This window comes from Mustela putorius, unplaced genomic scaffold (genome assembly GCF_011764305.1).
Source record: "Mustela putorius furo isolate JIRA1106 unplaced genomic scaffold, ASM1176430v1.1 tig00003974_pilon_pilon_pilon, whole genome shotgun sequence".
Classification (NCBI taxonomy): domain Eukaryota; kingdom Metazoa; phylum Chordata; class Mammalia; order Carnivora; family Mustelidae; genus Mustela; species Mustela putorius.
In genome coordinates, this window is record NW_025422117.1 from 16,340,914 (window position 1) to 16,360,718 (window position 19,805).

General features: G+C 36.0%; 1 protein-coding gene across 13 annotated transcripts in view; it reads left to right on the forward strand.

The window, feature by feature from the left end:
* The window catches only part of MYCBP2 (MYC binding protein 2), a 272,995-nt gene that overhangs the window by 132,597 nt on the left and 120,593 nt on the right, over positions 1 to 19,805 (forward strand). For all 13 annotated transcript variants that reach the window (XM_013057218.2, XM_013057219.2, XM_013057220.2 and 10 more), the window contains 8 exons: positions 797 to 1,018; positions 5,445 to 5,636; positions 7,886 to 8,092; positions 8,913 to 9,044; positions 12,726 to 12,904; positions 15,205 to 15,347; positions 16,677 to 16,777; positions 17,465 to 17,683. In XM_013057218.2, the coding sequence (XP_012912672.1) occupies positions 797 to 1,018; positions 5,445 to 5,636; positions 7,886 to 8,092; positions 8,913 to 9,044; positions 12,726 to 12,904; positions 15,205 to 15,347; positions 16,677 to 16,777; positions 17,465 to 17,683 (1,395 nt within the window). The remainder of the gene's footprint in view (positions 1 to 796; positions 1,019 to 5,444; positions 5,637 to 7,885; positions 8,093 to 8,912; positions 9,045 to 12,725; positions 12,905 to 15,204; positions 15,348 to 16,676; positions 16,778 to 17,464; positions 17,684 to 19,805) is intronic.

Genomic DNA, 19,805 nt, shown 5'->3' on the forward strand with positions numbered 1-19,805 from the left:
TTTAGCCTGAATTTGTAACACAGATGTTTGATGAACTAAGTAATGTGTATGTAGTTTTTGTGAATTAGGATATTCTGTCTTGGTAAGTTTTTAATATTTTGTTTAAAAATCTGGGGTGCCTGGGTGGCTCTCAGTTGGTTAAGCATCTGCCTTCAGTCTCAGGTCATGATTTCAGGATCTTGGACTCCCTGGGAGTGGGGAGTCTGCTTCTCCCTTTCCCTCTGCTCCTCCCCTCTCTCCTCTCTCAAGTAAATAAATAAAATTTTAAAAATTTACAAGTATGCTACTCATTTTTCTGAATAAACCATATAGTGTGATGATATAATTTTATGACCTTACTGCAATGTTTATTATAATAATTATTCATTATGCTCCATTAACATTAGTAGCACCAGTTATAATTTAAATCATTTATTATTGGAGGAAAGTGGTTTCAGTGCTTGTTTTACTGGACATGCCTTAGATATATACTGATTGAGGCCTTTTTGATGTCATTCTTTGAGCATAGTACTAAAGAGGACTGTGATTCAGAGGATATATAAAGTTGTTGGTTGGAGAATAGGAGGCTGATTTTTCTTGATCATCTTTAATAGTTTTTCCATCTTCATTGGGAAATAACTTGGAACAGTTGTGTTTAAAAGTATTGTTCTATTTAAATCTCATAACAGGACAATTAAAATGAATGCTAGAAAATTTTGTAATAATTTAAAGAGTTGTTTACTTTTTATATACCAAAAAATGTAGATTATACTGATGCCATATTTCTTCGGTGGGTGCATATTTCTGTTTTTAAAAGGATATCCAAGAAGCAAACTTCAAGACCTCGAGTAGCCGATTGCTTGCAGCTGTTATGTCGGCTCTTTGCCACACTTCTGTGAAGCTGACTTCTATCTTCCCTATTGCATACGATGGAGAGGTGCTGCTACGATCAATTGTTAAACAAGTTAGCACAGAGAATGACTCAACACTAGTTCACCGGTTTCCCCTTTTGGTAGCACATATGGAGAAACTCAGCCAGGTAGGTCTTTCTCTGAACTTTTATACTGAAAACCACAAAGGAGGGCCTATTTAAGTTGGTGCTTATTCTTCTATATTGGTGTTTACCAAGCAAATATGTGTTTCACAAGAAGACCTAAAATTCAAGGGGGAAAATTTTTTCATGTTTACCTATAAATCTGTAATATTTTTTCTCTAATTTTAAAATTTTGAATGAAACCTAACCTACTAAAAAAAATGTGAGGGTCATGCAATGAATTCCCACATATTTTTTATATGCCAAACCCCTTGAAAGTTGCAGATACTATAAGCATACTTTTATATTATAATATTTTAGATTGCCAAGATACAATTTGAGGGAAATAAATAAATTTTTGAAACATTTTTTCAATAACATTTTGATGTATTAAAATAAACATTCTAAAACAATCGAAGTAGTAACCCATTTAGGTTTATTAGGAAGCACTATAGAAAAACAACTTACATACACAAGAAAACCATGTATAATATTATCAAGTCGATGAGAAGTAATCTTTAAAATGAAAGCCAAGAAAAGCAGTAGAATATAGAATAGTTATCCTAATTACTTTACAATAGCAATTTTATGTTGACTGAAGCAATAGAAAAATTATGAGAAAATTTTAAGTGCCATACAGAAATGAAGGACATTAGCAGAATGGGAAGAAAATTTATAGTTAATATAATACCTTTGTAGAATTACTAGAAATAATAAGAGTAAATATAAGAGGAACTTTAGAGAGTAAGCCAGCACGGGAAAAATTTCAGCCTTTCTAGAAACTAAATGTGAATGAATTGAAGTACTGATTTATTTGTAAAAATTAGAAAAAATGATTTTTTTTTCTCTTACTAAGTCCTACTCTGCTGAGACTATGAGGAAACCTACTAAATTTATAGATGGTTTCTTTCATTATGTAATTAGTCTAAGTAATCTTCTTTCAGTCTTTCAGCAGGTATTTATTGTATTCTTAGTATTTACTGGGATTATAATTAGGTACTAGTTGAAACAGGAGTAAAAAACATAGCTGTTGAATTGGTGGAGCAGTGGATGTCTATAAACTGGAAGATATTCTTACGGGATAAATCATCAATTCAGTATTAGGTGTGATGAGTATTTGCAAAGGAAATTATCCAAGGAAATAATTGAAAGACTGAAGTTTTATGTGTATTTTATTAAAAGGAAAATGGGAAACTTTAATGAGAGCCTTGGTACAATGTTCATTGCTAAGTCAAATAGTTTAATTTGGATATATCAGTGTGACAGAAAAGAGCTCAGCCTTTAAAAATAGCTATAGTTACACTTACTTTTTTAAGATTTTATTTATTTGACAGAGAGAGCATAGCAGGCAGAGTGGCAGGCAGAGGGAGAGAGAGAAGCAGGCACCCTGCCGAGCAAGGAGCCCAATGCGGGACTCCATCCCAGGACCCCAGGATCATGAATTGAGCCGAAGGCAACTGCTTAAGGGACTAAGCCACTGAGGCGTCCCTATATTTACATTTAATATCAAGAGTGATGTTGGGGCTCCTGGGGTGGGTCATTCGGTTAAGTGTCTGCCTTCAACTTAGGTCATGATCTCAGGGTCCTGGGATTGAACCCTGCGTTAGACTCCCTGTTCAGTGAGGAATCTGCTTCTCCCTTGGCCCCTCCTCCCCTCCCTACATCCCTCCTCCTGTACTCCCATGCATGCGCTTGCTTTCTCAAATAAATAAAATCTTTTTAAAAAGGTGATGTTTTTACATTTTTTTATTAGAAAATCAGAAACCAAAGTATATATCCTTTATGACTATGGTATACTATGATGACTGTGTAAACTGTGTGCTAAAGGCATATGTATTTTGTAATATGTATGTAGTACATATTTTGAAAGAGAATACTGAGAAATGAAAATAATGCTTAGGTGATAAAGTTATGGGTAATTCTCTTATTTTTCCTTTGGAATTCACTTTAGTGTTTACAATGTTTTCCTTAAAGGTATAATAAAATTTCTAAATATTTAAAGATTTTCAGAACTATAAACATTTGGTAATTATTAATGATTAATAATTCAATATTTGTAGGTCTTTGTTAATATTCTATGAAGATAGAATGCATCTTCTATTATCTTAATAGATATTGCAAGATTCTACCATTTGGGTGTAGCATAATTCAGTTCATCTTTTCCCTCTATAAATACACATATTTAGGAATGCCTGGGTGGCTCAGTTGGTTGGGCAGCTGCCTTGGGCTCAGGTCATGATCCCAGCGTCCTGGGATCGAGTCCCACATCGGGCCCCTTGCTCCGCAGGGAGCCTGCTTCTCCCTCTGACTCTGCCTGCCACTCTGTCTGCCTGTGCTCGCTCTCTATCGCTCGCTCTCTGACAAATAAATAAAATTCTTCAAAAAAAAAAAAATACACATATTTAGATTGTTCCCAGTATTTTAGTATTTTAAACATGCTGAAAATGCCATTGACTGCATTTTTATGCGTGTTCATGATGATTTTTCCAAACTAAATCACCTGGAGTGGAAAAATTCTTAAGTGAAAGAAAAACACCTCAAGACTTTACAATTAACAAATTGTCCTCCAGAAAGCTAGTGTCACCTTGCATTCCCCATCACTGGTGAATGAATTCCTTTTTCTAAAATCTAGGGGGCTAGTGATATGCATATATGTATATGTATATTTTTTTTATTCTTCAACTAAAACATTGACACCATTAACTCCATTTTAAGATTATATGGGAAGCTTCTTGTATTAATCTTGTTAGTCACTAATTAGAAACTAAGTGGGTATAACTAAATAAATATACTTCACCCATACCCCTAATAAAGTCCTTCCAAGGTTGTTGATTATGGAATACACTGGGGATTGAGTTTCATCCAAAACTGATTTTCTGAGAAGTGCCAGAAAGTAAAGTTCTGGAGAGTCAAAGTGATGTAAAGGATAGAAGAATTATAATTTTAACAAAATCAGGAGTTGATTATTGTAAAGCCAGGAAAAATAATTATGTAAGAAATTGATGTGTTATGGTTATCTTATTCAAGTATTAATAGAAATAATTTAAAGGTGGAGGATTATCTCTAAGAGACTTTTTGTTAAGCCTAAGATTATGCTTTAAGAAAGATATATAATGATGCTTGTGATGATTTTAACTGTAATTAATTAATTAATTAATTAACTTAATATTCTGTCATGGGTTGAGTATAAAGATGCTTTTTTGCCTTGAGATTTTATGACTTTATGAAATCTTTTGAATGTGTTACCTATGCTATCTCTCATAAAGCAGTATGGAATGTTTATAGAAAGCAGTATGGAAAAACTTGTGTGTTCAGGGGGCATTCAGGTGATTTTGATAAACGAATTACAACATATAGTTCCCCTGATTTTACCGAAGTTGAGGCATTGCAAAGAAGCTGGAACTAAATCCCAGGATGTTTGATTTGCTAGTCTACAGTAAAATTGAAATGGTCATTGCTCACAATTTGCCCCCTCTCAAAATCAGATGCATTTACTCCCTGTCCATAGTGGGCTAAAAGATATGGTATTGGATGGTAAAAAAAATGATAAAGAGTGTTAATGCTGGATATCACTTAAATTAATCATCTTTTCCCTTTATTTCTGGGAAAAAAATATTTTCCCCCTTAGTCTTTAATGGGACTTTATAATTTTTTATCTTGAAAGTTTTCCATTGGTAGGGGTTGGAATTTCTTAGGAAATCAAGTATAGTAGGAGTATAGGAGTATTTGTAGTAAAATTCCATATTTTTATTATATATATATACAGAAAGAATTTTATTAGAAAATAGATTTGGGGGCGCCTGGGTGGCTCAGTGGGTTAAGCCTCTTCCTTTGGCTCAGGTCCTGATCTAAGGGTCAAGGGATGGAGCCTGCCTCCCCCTTTCTCTCTGCCTGCCTCTCTGCATACTTGTGATCTCTCTCTTTGTATCAAATAAATAAATAAAATCTTTAAAAAAAAAAAAAAAGAAAATATATTTGTACATACTATTTCTCAGTTGCCTTACTTCCTGTTCGCTTTGGCAGCTCATATACTCAGTTACTTTACCTCTAAATATACCAGAAATAATTATCTTATATTGGAATCTTGCCCTATAAAAAAAAAGCTTTTCAGACAGGAGTGTTTTTCTGTCATATATGATTGTTATTGAGAAGTTAAGAGTATAAGTGAAAATGACTCAAAGCTAATAAAAAAAAATCTTGTAAGGATGTGGTACTTTTACGATACACAGAGAAAATAATTGAAAAAAGAACTTATAAGTGAAAAGTAAATTCAGTGGTTCCACAAGCAACTGGATGGATTTATAGACATAGAGTCAGGCCTGAATTTTAAGGGTGTCATCTAGAAAAATAAGATTTGCAGTTGAGGGCTACTCACATGAAGGAAAATAAAGCAGTAATATCCTGGAACTTTTTTCTTTTCCATGTACCATAGAGTGAAGAGAATATCTCTGGTATGACAAGCTTCCGTGAAGTTCTGGAGAAAATGTTGGTTATTGTTGTGCTCCCAGTCAGGAATAGCCTGAGGCGAGAAAATGAGCTCTTCTCCTCCCACCTGGTTTCCAACACCTGTGGATTGCTGGCCAGTATTGTCAGCGAGCTGACAGCATCAGCCCTGGGATCTGAGGTAACGTTATATTTTGAGACTGGGTAATAAGCACATGTTTAAACTTTCCACATAGTTTCTTTTTTCACATATTTTGGCTTTGTAGAAACTAATTTTAATCCTATTTGTGTTGTTTTTCTTTCAAACAACACAAAACCTTCCAAGCTAAATTGTTTCTTTGCTTTTCCCTTCCTTATACTACTTCTCTGTTCTTGCTTGCTCCCTCTCTCTCACGTTTGCCCAGGATGTCACAGTAATACAAACCGTATGTTTTCCTTATATACTCCATAGTACAACCTCACTGCGATGTCACAACAGAAGCAAAAATCGTTCGCATTCCTGGGTAATGCATAATGGAAATGGGGCTGCTAATAGTGAGCACATGGTATGGAGGAGGTAAAGAGGATTAGACCTTAGTTCTGCTCACTTGACTGACACTAGACAAATAACGTATGTAAAATGGGCCTTCGGTACACTCACATTGCTGTACAGCCAAAATTTTAAAAGGAACAAATATTACTCTGTTTGGGAAAACTACTTTGAAAGGGCTTTACATTTTGTAAAGTAACATTTTTAACCATTTCAGTGCCCTGCTCACTCTGTTGTACAATTTATATAAATGTTTTGACTGAATTTAGTGAAGTTTTCTAATTTTATCCCAAAAAAGCAGACAGAAGATTGGTTATGAAAATTATGTCCTGGGGCGCCTGGGTGGCTCAGTGGGTTAAGCCTCTGCCTTCAGCTCAGGTCATGATCTCAGGGTCCTGGGATCGAGTCCCCCATCGGGCTCTTTGCTCAGGAGGGAGCCTGCTTCTCTCTCTCTCTCTCTCTCTGCCTGCCTCTCTGTCTACTTGTGACCTCTCTCTGTCAAATAAATAAATGAAATATTTTAAAAAAAAAAAGAATCAAAAAAGAAAATCATGTCCTAATGTGAAACACCTTCTATCACTTAAATGAATGTTTAATAGCTAGCATGTATGCCATTGCTTGCAAAATAACATCTTCTTTCTCTTTTACTTTTATAGTTCCTAGCCTTTGTTTTTTCTTACTTACAGATTTATTATAGAATCTATGGTTAATTAATCATGTAGTCTATACTCATTACTGATTCATAGTGACAGTTTAGCCTTTAGGATTTCTGAATGATTACATGTACCTGCGCATATTTTAGTATTTCACCCTGGGAAGCACTTCCTTCATTTCTTTGTTAGCTTTGACTTAGCTGTAGGAGGTCATTGAATCCCCTGTCAGAAAATTTTAATTTGGTTCTTTTTTTCCCCACTTAGTCATTCAGCCTATAATATACTTCCCTTCCATACCAGATCCTGAAGGAGAAAGTCTCTGATACATAGCTCCCCCTCAGAAGGTTACTGTCTAGTTTTCCCCTATGAGCTTTTTTTTTTTAATGAAAAAGAATGTCCCAAATTGCAGGTGCCTAATATACAAACTTGGAAGTTTACAAAGGTCCTGGCTTAGACACCCATATTTCTTTCTTTCCCACGGCAGTTTAAAATTTTTGCTAGAATCATAAACTTCAGTTTTTTCCTCTTGTGGGTCTTCCAGATTTCTGCAGCCAATTTAGATCAAAAGCTGGCTCCGTAATTAAAGAGCGGTTTCAAGCCAAAATAAGTTCACTGATCTTCTCTAATGAGTCTGTAATTAGTGAGGCTGTACTTGTTTGTATATATATATTCAAATATTGAAAGCCAAGTTATCATAATATATTTTAGTGGTATTCAAACTTAAGACATAGAACATTTTTTGCTAATAAAAGTCTTCAGAACTCCCAGATAAGAGGAGGGATAGGATAGCCTGACTGACAAAGGAAACTTAAGTCCACTTCTTTGTTGACTACCCATCTCTGCTGAATCCCTAGAGCCCGATGTCTCATGGTTTGAAAACGTTTGGTCCATAGAATGTTGGTGAAATTTTGCTATCACTTTTCAAAGTGAGTGATATAATTCGTTCATATGTTATGACCATAATTACTTACAGGTTTATAGTTCTGATACTATAAATTAAGTGAAATGTATAGTCTCCTATGACTAAGGAAGAAAATACTGTCAAGTGATAATGATTTATAAGTTTAAAATCTGGTTTTATTGCTGGGTAATCTCTATAGAATGTATATTTAGGAAGGCTTACAGCCACTTGTTAAATGTAGGTTATCTTTTTGAACTTCTTAGAAAGTTGGGGGTTTTGTTAAAGGCATGTTATTAACGCTCAGGTACAGACTGCTGACGTATAATTGCTTTTGCTTTTGTTCCTAGGTTGATGGACTTAATTCTCTCCACTCCGTTAAAGCCAGTGCTAATCGATTCACAAAAACAAGTCAAGGAAGAAGTTGGAACACTGGGAATGGGTCCCCTGATGCAATCTGTTTTTCAGTAGACAAACCTGGAATAGTTGTGGTTGGTTTTTCTGTCTATGGAGGAGGTGGAATTCATGAATATGAATTAGAGGTATTGGTTGATGACGTAAGTATGACTCTTACAGTATTCATCTTGCTGTGTGGGTTACCATTATCATAGTAAGGCTGCCCAGATCTTGGAGGGGTTAGCTGATTAATCATAATCATCCTGGCAGATGTGAAAGAAATTGAAAGAAAGTGATCCTGCATGATTGCTTTGTGTGCCATTCTGGATCACTTCTGCCTCATATTTTTTACACTTCCAGGGGAGATGTTAAATGAAAAGACTAGAAATTACATAGCTAAGCCCCTGATTACAACTTTTGTGTAATTTTTTTTTGCTATTGTAGTTTTTTAAGAAATGAGAACGATAGATCAATACTATTACCTGTATCAGTGATTAAAGCAGTTTTGTCATAGAGTGCTAATGGATGATTCTTAGTAAAGACACTAACTGATTGATTAAGGTCTATCTTACTATATTCTCTAAATTAATTTAAAAACCTGAGTTTTCACTAAGTTTTATTAAAATGGGACAGAAAGTTACCATGTAAATCATTTAATAATAAATGGAAATCTATCCATATCTTGGTTCTTTGTAACAATTAGTTTATTTCCCTAATTCGTTAAGTTCTATAGTTAGAGTTGCACTCTTCTAATGAAGAAGTGGGAATCACTTTAAGACATCAGATGAGGAAAGCCCATTGATATGATTTAGGTTCTAGTGTCCTTAGGAAATCAGATAAAAGTGAATAGTTTAGCATACCAAAAATTTTTTCTTCAGTATGTATGAGGATATGCTGATGGATAATTTTATATGCAAGAAAATAAACTGCTTAAAACAAACAAAATTAAGAATATGATGGGTTTTGTTTTGTTTTAATTAGAGTGAACATGCAGGAGATTCGACTCATTCTCATAGATGGACATCTCTAGAATTAGTCAAAGGAACCTATACAACAGATGATTCACCCAGTGATATAGCTGAAATCAGACTTGACAAAGTTGTTCCTTTAAAGGTAATTTCATTATGTTTCTTTTGTAAATAAGAGGTATTATTATGTAGCTTACTTATGTAGTAATGAGAAGTATTCCTTTAAGTGGTGCTTTAAATGTTGAGTCACTACTATACTCCTGATATTGTACTGTCTTATATTCTATTTTTGCAAAAAATGTCTTAAAAATCTGGTTTAGTAGAAAGTATTGTTAGGTTTTAGAGTTAGATAGAAGTAGCTTCAGATGCCTGCTCTTCCACATAGTAGCTCTAAGACATTGAACTTCATTCATTATTTAGCTACTGTGGGACTTATCTGTAGATTGGGAAGGATAGTACCTATACTGTAGTGTTGTTTAGGTAAAATTAAATAATGGAATAAAGTACTTGTCTCCATGCCTAGCACAGCAGAGAAGCTCAGTAAATATGAGTTCCTGTCTTTCCTTCTCATTGTGACAAAACTCACTTTTTTAAAAGGTGAGCTTGGGGGATGCCTGGGTGGCTCAGTGGGTTAAGCCTCTGCCTTCAGCTCAGGTCATAATCTCAGGGTTGTGGAATCGATTCCCACATCAGGCTCTCTGCCCGGTGGGGAGCCTGCTTCCCCCTCTCTCTATGCCTGTCTCTCTGCCTACTTGTGTTCTCTCTGTCAAATAAATAAATAAAAATCTTAAAAAAAAAAAAAAGTGGACTTGGGGCACCTGATGGCTCAGTTGGTTAAGCTTCTGCCTTTGGCTCAGGTCATGATCCCAGGGTGCTGGGATCGAGCCCCACATTGGGCTTCCTGCTCAGTGGGGAGCCTGCTTCTCCCTCCCCTTCTCCCTCTGCTTGTGTTCTCTTGCTCTCTCGTACTTTCTCTATCAAATAAATAAAATCTTTTTAAAAAGTGGGCTTAATAAACTATTAGTTAATAGTAATTTAAATTACTATTACTCTATATAAGTTGTTTATGCATGTAACTTTGTTGTCTAGCAGTAAATAACGAATTAGCAAAACAGAAATTGTACTTAACTTTAATTATGAATGGAGTGATTCCGAATTCAACTGTATATTGTTTTTTTTTTAATTTCTTTTCAGCGTAACAGTATTCATTGTTTTTGCACCACACCCAGTGCTCCATGCAATACGTGCCCTCCTTAATACCCACCACCTGGCTCCCCCAACCTCCCACCGCCTGCCCCTTCAAAACCCTCAGGTTGTTTTTCAGAGTCCATAGTCTCTCATGGTTCACCTCCCCTTTCAGTTTCCCTCAACTCCCTTCTCCTCTCCATCTTCCCATGTCCTCCATGCTATTTGTTATGCTCCGCAAATAAGTGAAACCATATGATAATTGACTCTCTCTGCTTGACTTATTTCACTCAGCATAATCTCTTCCAGTCCTGTCCAGTCCATGTTGCTACAAACGTTGGGTATTCATCCTTTCTGATGGAGACATAATACTCCATAGTGTATATGGACCACATCTTCCTTATCCATTCGTCCGTTGAAGGGCATCTTGGTTCCTTCCACAGTTTGGCGACCGTGGCCATTGCTGCTATAAACATTGGGGTACAGATGGCCCTTCTTTTCACATCTGTATCTTTGGGGTAAATACCCAGTAGTACAATGGCAGGGTCATAGGGAAGCTCTGTTTTTAATTTCTTGAGGACTCTCCACACTGTTCTCCAAAGTGGCTGCACCAACATGCTTTCCCACCAACAGTGTAAGAGGGTTCCCCTTTCTCCACATCCTCTCCAAAACACATTATTTCCTGTCTTGCTAATTTTGGCCATTCTAACAAGTGTGAGGTGGTATCTCAATGTAGTTTTAATTTGAATCTCCCTGATGGGTAGTGATGATGAAAATTTTGTCATGTGTCTGATAGCCATTTGTATGTCTTCATTGGAGAAGTGTCTGTTCATATCTTCTGCCCATTTTTTGATATGATTATTTGTTTTGTATGTGTTGAGTTTGAGAAGTTTTTTATAGATCCTGGATATCAACCTTTTGTCTGTACTGTCATTTGCAAATATAAATATCTTCTCCCATTCCGTGGGTTGCCTTTTTGTTTTGTTGACTGCTTCCTTTGCTGTGCAGAAGCTTTTGTCTTGATGAAGTCCCAAAAGTTCATTTTCGCTTTCATTTCCTTGGCCTTTGGAGACATATCTTGAAAGAAGTTGCTGTCGCTGATATCAAAGAGGCTACTGCCTTTGTTCTCCTCTAGGATTCTGATGGATTCCTGGCTCACATTGAGGTCTTTTATCCATTTCAAGTTTATCTTTGTGTACAGTGTAAGAGAATGGTCGAGTTTCATTCTTCTACATATAGCTGTCCAATTTTCCCAGCACCATTTATTGAAGAGACTGTCTTTTTTCCACTGTACATTTTTTCCTGCTTTGTCGAAGATTATTTGACCATAGAGTTGAGGGTCCATATCTGGGCTCTCTACTCTGTTACACTGGTCTAGGTGTCTGTTTTTATGCCAGTACCATGCTGTCTTGGTGATCACAGCTTTGCAGTAAAGCTTGAAATCAGGTAACATGATGCCGCCAGTTTTATTTTTGTTTTTCAACATTTCCTTAGCAATTCGGGGTCTCTTCTGATTCCATGCAAATTTTTGGATTATTTCCTCCAGCTCTTTGAAAAATACCGGTGGAATTTTGACCGGAATGGCATTAAAAGTATAGATTGCTCTAGGCAGTATAGACATTTTAACAATGTTTATTCTTCTGACCCAAGAGCATGGAATGGTCTTGCATCTTTTTGTGTCTTCAATATCTTTCATGAGTGTTCTGTAGTTCCTCAAGTACAGATCCTTTACCTCTTTGGTTAGGTTTATTCCCAGGTATCTTATGGTTCTTGGTGCTATAGTAAATGGAACCATTTCTCTAATTTCCCTTTCTGTATTTTCATTGTTAGTGTGTAAGAAAGCCACTGATTTCTGTACATTGACTTTGTATCCTGCCACGTTACTGAATTGCTGTATGAGTTCTAGTAGTTATATTGTTATTTTTATTATAGAGCAGAATTTGGGATAAGATAAGTTCATCAGAGACATTATCAAAAAGAGTTTAGGTACTAAAAAAATCAAAAAATCTTCACTATGAGGTTTATATCGTAGATCATACAGACATACATATCTGTATCTCGTGTTTTCTACACATAGTGCATCTTATTTAGGACAACTTTTGCTTACGAATATTTTTTCCCATTTCTGTCCACCTAACTCTTTCCATCTTTGAGTGTCTCTTAAAAAAATATAGTAGACTCACCACTATTTTTTCCCACATTTGAAATTATTTCAAAAGTTAAATCCATCAAAAAAATAGATAATGTATTTTAAATCTTTTGTTATGGTTAATATGCTTTACATTATGGTTAAGAGCAGGAACTACCTATATTGAAATACTAATTCCATCACGTATTAGCTGTGTGACTTTGGGTGAGTTACTTAACTTCTCTGTGCCTCAGATTCCTCATCAGTAAAATAGGCATAGTAATGGTACTTACCTCATGAAGTCATTTTAAGGTATAATTTGATTAAAGCATTTGAAATAATTAGTATACTTTCCTTTAAATAGTAAACATCAGGAAGTGTTGCTTATCTTCCAGTTTGATTCATTCAAATGTGTTTAACCAAATCATCTATAAATGACAAATTCAGTTTATTTGCCCAGTTTTTTTATATCCTCTGTACATTATAAACATGCTTTATATCTTGATTGTGAAGGAAAATGTTAAATATGCTGTGCGCTTGAGGAACTACGGAAGCCGTACAGCCAACGGAGATGGAGGAATGACCACCGTTCAGTGCCCTGATGGCGTGACATTCACATTCAGCACATGCAGCTTGAGTAGTAATGGCACAAACCAAACCAGAGGACAGATTCCACAGATACTCTACTATAGGTGAGTGTGTGTGTAGAAGTAAAGGGACTATTTTTAAGTGATAGGACACATACAGTTTATTACCAAGGTAAAAAATGCTAAATTCATAGTTATAATTATGCTGTGTAACTGCCTTGCACATACTTGTGCTAATTCATATAAAAAGGTCTCATTTTAATGTGTAAATTCAGTCTTTATTGTAAAGGTGAGTGCTTTAAAATGTAGTTGCCATTATTTCTTTAATATCCTTGAAATATTTTGTGTCTTGGACATGTGTGCTATTATTACTTTTTTTTTTTTTTAAGATTTTATTTATCTATTTGACAGACAGATATCTCAAGTAGGCAGACAGACTGGGAGAGAGAAGCGGGGAAGCAGGCTCCCTGCTGAGCAGAGAGTCCAATACGGGGCTCTATCCCAGGACCCTGAAATCATGAGTTGAAGGCAGAGGCTTAATCCACTGAGCCACCCAGGCGCTCCTCTATTGTCACTTTTTTTTTTTAAAAAAGCTTTTATTTATTTGACAGAGTGAGATTACAAGTAGGCAGAGAGGCAAACAGAGAGAGAGAGAGAGAGAGAAAGGAGGAAGCAGGCTCCCTGCCTAGCAGAGAGCCCGATACAGGACTTGATCCCAGGACCCTGAGATCATGACCTGAGCTGAAGGCAGAGGCTTAACCCACTGAGCCACCCAGGTAGCCCCTCTATTGTCACTTTTATAGTTTGTATCTACAGTTTCTAATTTAAGTGGAATTTATTCATTTCTTTTTAAAAATACCAAAAATTAATGATCAAATCAACTCTATCCAAGTACTAGTGTTGCCTTGATCCTATTATCCTGTCTGTAGTGTATTTTGATGTCTGTAAATCTACTTCTTAAAGCCCTAGAGTACATAATGATGTACTCTAGGTACTCTTTAACCATTCCTTATGTAACCAGTATGTAAAAAGAAGGATAACAATTTGGGGTTTAAAAAAAAAAAACACTTCTAAATATACATTTGTCACCACATCTCAGTTTTTCTTTTAGTGAGTTAGCTGGAGTCATACATAGTAAGTATCATTCACCGTAGCTACCCTCCGTCTGACTTAGCCTCAGATCACCAGGGTTGTGTATCACTTTCAGAGATTTGCTGCTTTCTCTCTTTCCTTCATAAACAATCTGGGAACACTGCCTGGATGTAGAATTTTCTCCTGCCTTTCTGTGTGTGAAATAAAATAGAAACGGTAGGTGTTAAATAGCTTCCTGGTGGCAGGTTGCTGCTGAGATACAAGTTTTCTAGTCCTTCTACCAACTTGTGAAAAACTTTTTGTTACATAGCACTATAACAAATAGTATTCTCTTTCTCAAACCATACATTAAAAAGTCATATCATGCGCAGAAGTTATATATTCCAAAAAGCTGGGGAGCCCCTTAGAAGCATCTGCTATCTAGACTTTATTTCTTACACAAATACAGTGTTTTAGATATTTATGTTTCCCACCAGCTTTACCAACCCTTAGCTTTAAATTTAAAATTAATTAAATTTAGGGACACCTGGATGGCTCAGTTGGCTAAGGGCCCAACTCTTGATTTCAGCTCAGGTCATAATCTCAGGATTGTCCAATCAATCCCCACATCAGGCTCTACACCCAGCATGAAGCCTGCTTAAGATTCTTTCTCTCCGTCACCCTCTGCCCTTCTCCCTCCTGCCATGCACACGCACACACTCTTCTCTGTCTCCCTCTAATTAACTAATTAATTAATTAAAGTAAAATGTTTCAAATCTGACTTTTTCTAATCCCCATTATTAACAGTTTGATCCAAACCATCACTAGTGCTCCCTGGCTAACAACTATCACAACTTCTAACCCAGTCTCCCTCCTTTTGCTGTGGTCTTGCTGCAGTCAGTTCTGCACAGTGCAGCCAGAAGGATCTTACAGAAATGTGCATCAGGGCAAGTGCTGCCCTTGCTCAGCTTTCCATCCCAGCATGAAATGTACGGTCTCACAGAGAAAGCATAGAAAGCTCACATGATCTGACATCTGTCACCCTCCATTCTCCTTTCATTCCAGGCACACTTGTCACTCTGTTCCTTAAACTTGCTCATTTTGTTCTTGTCTGAACCTTTATCTTACTGTTCCTTTTGCCTGAATACTTTTCCCTCAGCTTTTTTTTTTTTTTTTTAAACATAATTCAGGCCTTTTTAAAGTATCGGTTCCTAAGATAGACTCTCCTTGGTAGTGTCTTAAAATAAGTGAGGAACTCTGATGTAAATATGATAACTAGAGTTAGATCATGTTTTACCTACCCTGTAAAATTTCATATGTTACTCTTGTTACAGGAGTGAATTTGATGGAGATTTACAATCCCAGCTTCTAAGTAAAGCCAATGAAGAAGATAAAAACTGTAGCAGAGCTCTCTCTGTGGTAAGCACTGTTGTTCGAGCTGCAAAAGACCTCTTGCACAGAGCTCTTGCTGTGGATGGTAAGACTTTTATTTGCTTAATAGTCATATTTTAAATTCTTAATTCTCTAACTTACACACAGGGTTAAGAAGAACCATCTTATAGAATCCCAGAGTATTTTATTCATGGTGGATCTGTACATGTATATACATTCATTTTGTATCAGTTGTACTCTCCATATGCAGGATTTTTTAGGGTGTTCAAAAGCAGTTAGCTGATACCTGTTACTTTCTTAGTTAACCTAGTAAGAGAAAAACTCATCAGTAAGCTGAGTGTTTGCTTTATCCTTCCTTTAGGAGTAGAGAAGCATTTTGTTTTCTCTTTTAGGCAGGTTTTTCTTCCTATGTATCCTATTTCCAGTAATGGTATCACCATTCATCCAACGATCTGGGTAACCTAAACTCACTTATCTGATTTGAGTTCTGGGAGTTCTTCCACTGGCAACTCTCCAGTTGGTATTCCCCTGTCTGTTCTGTAGTTCAAGCTACCATGGTGCAGGCCTGTGTCCTTTTCCTCATGGATGGATAGCATCCCAGCAATCTCACTGCCACCTTTCTCCCACTCCTTGTCCATCCTCCACACTGGCCGCAGAGCTCGTTTACAAAAGGATTCATTGCTACCCACCCAGTCTTACTGTTATCTAGACCATTTGTTCCTGAGCCTAGTGCACACCTGGGAATCACCTAGTGAATCACCTGGGAAACTTTCTTAAAATAAAGAATATTTGGCCTGTCCAAATTAGAGGTTTGGGTTGGGCTAAGGAACTATTATTTTTAAATAAGTGACAAAGTGCTTTCTCTGGTAAAATAGAAGACAATATAGCTTAATAAAGGTAAGCATTTTTGTAGTGTTTAATATGTGCAGGCATTGTTCTAAGCATTTTACATATATTAACTCAGTTTTCATAACATCCAGTGAGGGAAGTACTGTTATTATTCTTTTGTACAGAGGAATAACTGAGGCACATACCAGTTAAGTAATTGGTGTAATGTCACACATGTAGCCATGTGTGGTATCAGCTATAGTGGTTTAAAATCATGGCTGTTACTCTAGGTTTTAATCCTGGCTTTATCATTTTACAGGTATATGATTTTGGGTAAGTTACTTAACATTGTGTGCCTTGATTTCCCCTTGTAAAAAACGGAAATTATAAAAGTATCTTATTGTGAGGATTAATTGATACGGCTATGTGTATAAAACCCTTAGAAGAGGGCCACGTCCTTTATAAGCATTCAATCAATGTCAACTATAATTTTATTTTGCTCAAAAGAATAAAATATAGATTTAGTACAGCGTATATACATTACAATGAAATTACCTTCTAACTATAGTTTTAATACCTTTTTTAGCTGATGACATTCCAGAACTGCTTAGCTCTTCCAGTCTGTTTTCCATGCTGCTTCCCCTTATTATAGCCTACATAGGACCAGTAGCTGCTGCTATTCCCAAGGTGTGTAATTTAATTCTGTAATTTTGAATATTTTTTTGAAATATCTCTTTTTTTAGACTTTGTATCTATCCTTAATAAACACTTTCATCTTTGAGGTACCTGGGTTAAAAGTAACACACAAAGGTAGATAAGTTAAATGGTAGACATTATCAGTTAAATCTCACTGTTCTTTGTTTTATTTACCGGATTACTGTGCTTATTTACTGGCTTTACATTTGATGAATTTGGGAATGATAAATATAATTTAGAATTATGATATGTAAGGAGAGCTTAAGTTAACATACATTTTCCTAATTTATGAAATTGATGCCAAGTCTTTCGTTTTGGATAAGAATAATAATGTAGAAGGATAGGAGTCTTCTACAACTGTGCAATAGTCAAGACATGAAGGTAATCATAAACTATTGATTCTTAGGCATAATTAAATATTGAGTAAAACCCAGTTTACAGCAGATTATAAAAAGGCAAAGTGTTTAAAAGTATAGACGAGGTTATTTTCATGTAACATCTAAAACATCTAAGGTAAATCTTTTTTCCATAGAACAGATTTCCTTGAATAAAAACTTAGCTAGAAGAATTCTCAGTAATGTTCTTGGTAATTAAGGGTAGCCAACAATTACAGTAATTAATAATTTTAAAGCAATTTTTACCTTTATTATCTCTTTTAATCTTTTTTTTTTATACTAGGTGGCTGTAGAAGTCTTTGGTCTTGTCCAACAATTACTTCCCTCAGTTGCCATTTTGAATCAGAAGTATGCACCCCCTGCATTCAATCCCAATCAGTCGACAGATAGCACCACAGGAAACCAGCCTGAGCAAGGCCTCTCTGCTTGTACAACCTCTAATCACTACGCTGTCATAGAGAGTGAGCACCCCTATAAGCCGGCGTGTGTGATGCACTACAAGGTAGGTGCCGGTTCCTAGGTGGAGTTTAAACGTAAAATTTGGTTTGATGTTTTATAATGCTGTATTCAAGTATACTTTGTTTAGATACTTTCTGTTTAAAAGTATAATTTTTTTGCATTTAAATATAGAAATCAGCAGGTGGTTAGGTGCTGTCAGATACACAAAGGGGTTTAAAGACAGAATTTTTATTGTTAAAGCATGTAGTTTCCGGGTATTTCTGAGAATTGTGCTAATATGTCTTATAAGTATAATGCAGTATATAATGTTAAACATATTATGTATTGTAATAGTAGTGGATATAAATATCAAAATTTAAAATCATTTTTTTGGACCTGATAATATTTATACCACAACCTGAGCTCTGAAAATTTGCATATCCAAGATAGGATTTAAGGGGCTCTAATACAGATAATGTCAAACAAAAACCATATAGAATATTTATAAATACAATATTATTGTAGAGTATCCAGAGTCCTCCTTCCTTGCTTTTTAAGTTGTGTCATGTAAATTAAGGAGGAAAAAGAGGATTCATCTACTTCATCAGTTTAATAATACGTTGTATTTACTTGTAAAATATTCAGCATTTTATGTAGACTACAGTAAATATATAAAATGACAAACCAGTACAGTCACACCAGTCATCCCAGATTCAGTAGTTACCAAGTCTTTTTTTTAAAGTTTTAATTTAAATTCCAGTTGTTAACATACATTGTGACATTAGTTTCAGGTGTACAATATAGTGATTCACTTCCATACATCACCCGGTGCTCACAAGTGCACTCCTTAATTCCCACCACCCATTTACCCCATCCCCATACCCAACTCTTGGCCAGACCTGTTTAATTTATTCCCCACCCATTTTGTCCCTTTCTAGATTATTTTAAAGCACATTTGTGGATGTTTCATTATACATTTCTAAATATAAGGACCCGTAAAAAGTAACTATATTATTATTACACCAAAAAAGCTCATTCCTTCATGTAATCATGTGCACATTTTTAATTATTTGAATTAGGATCCAAATAAGAGTTTAATTTTTTTTAATTGCTTGAATTAGAATCTAGATAAGATCCATACATTGTTATTGTTTATTATGTCTCTTAAGTCTCTTGTTATCTACAGGTTCTCCTCCAACTCTTTGTTTCCTTACATTTTATTTAAGAAACTGGATCATATGTCTCTGTTAAATAGGAGCCTCTTCATCTTGCCTTCTGAATCCTTTAGACATACCCCCTGTGGTCATTCATAGCATCCTTCCTCTCTGGTGTAAGGTATTCTAGGCGCCTCTTTTATATCTCTTGCTTTAGATCTAAAACCAGCCATTTTTACAAAATGCCCTGGTTCCTTTTAATGGTTATAAGTATTTAAAAGCCAAAATTTGGGGCGCCTGGGTGGCTCAGTGGGTTAAAGCCTCTGCCTTCAGCTCAGGTCATGATCCTGTTAGGGTACTGAGTATCTGCTGGACGCAGTCGGTTTCAATAAGGACCCCGAGTTCTCAGAGCCAAGGGTTTATATAGCATTTTTCAAGGCACTTTTTCATAGCTACAGCCACACTTTGACGATTTAACTTTGTTTAACTTTTCACCACCCTGGCGGTTACGTGAGATTTAGGTTTAGAAGAAATTTAACTTTATTTACATTTCCTTCTGCCTCAGCCTCCTTCAGTTTTATAGTGGGGAGGGGGACACCAGGCCTCAAGGAACTGAGCCATTGTCTCTGGAAATTGGGATATTACCAAGGGAGACTCCTGTCTTGCAGGATTGTGATCTCTGCAAGTTAACTATTTGCTTTTCATTAACATCCGGTCCCTGTGGCGCCACCGCCTATGGTGGTATATGATTAAGTTGTTTTTTCAGGTTTTAGCTAGTTCCTCTTATCTCAAGTCACTTACACAGTGTCAACCAGTTAGGCACGCTCAGTAAAATGGCTTCCTGGCCTTCAGGCTGGCCATTCTTATGCTAACCCACTCTTAAAATCCCAGGGTTCTGGGATCAAGCCCAGCATCAGGCTTTCTGCTCAGCAGGGAGGGAGCCTGCCTGCTTCCCCTTTCTCTCTGCCAGCCTCTCTGCCTACTTGTGATCTCTGTCAACTAAATAAATAAAATCTTAAAAAAAAAATTTCA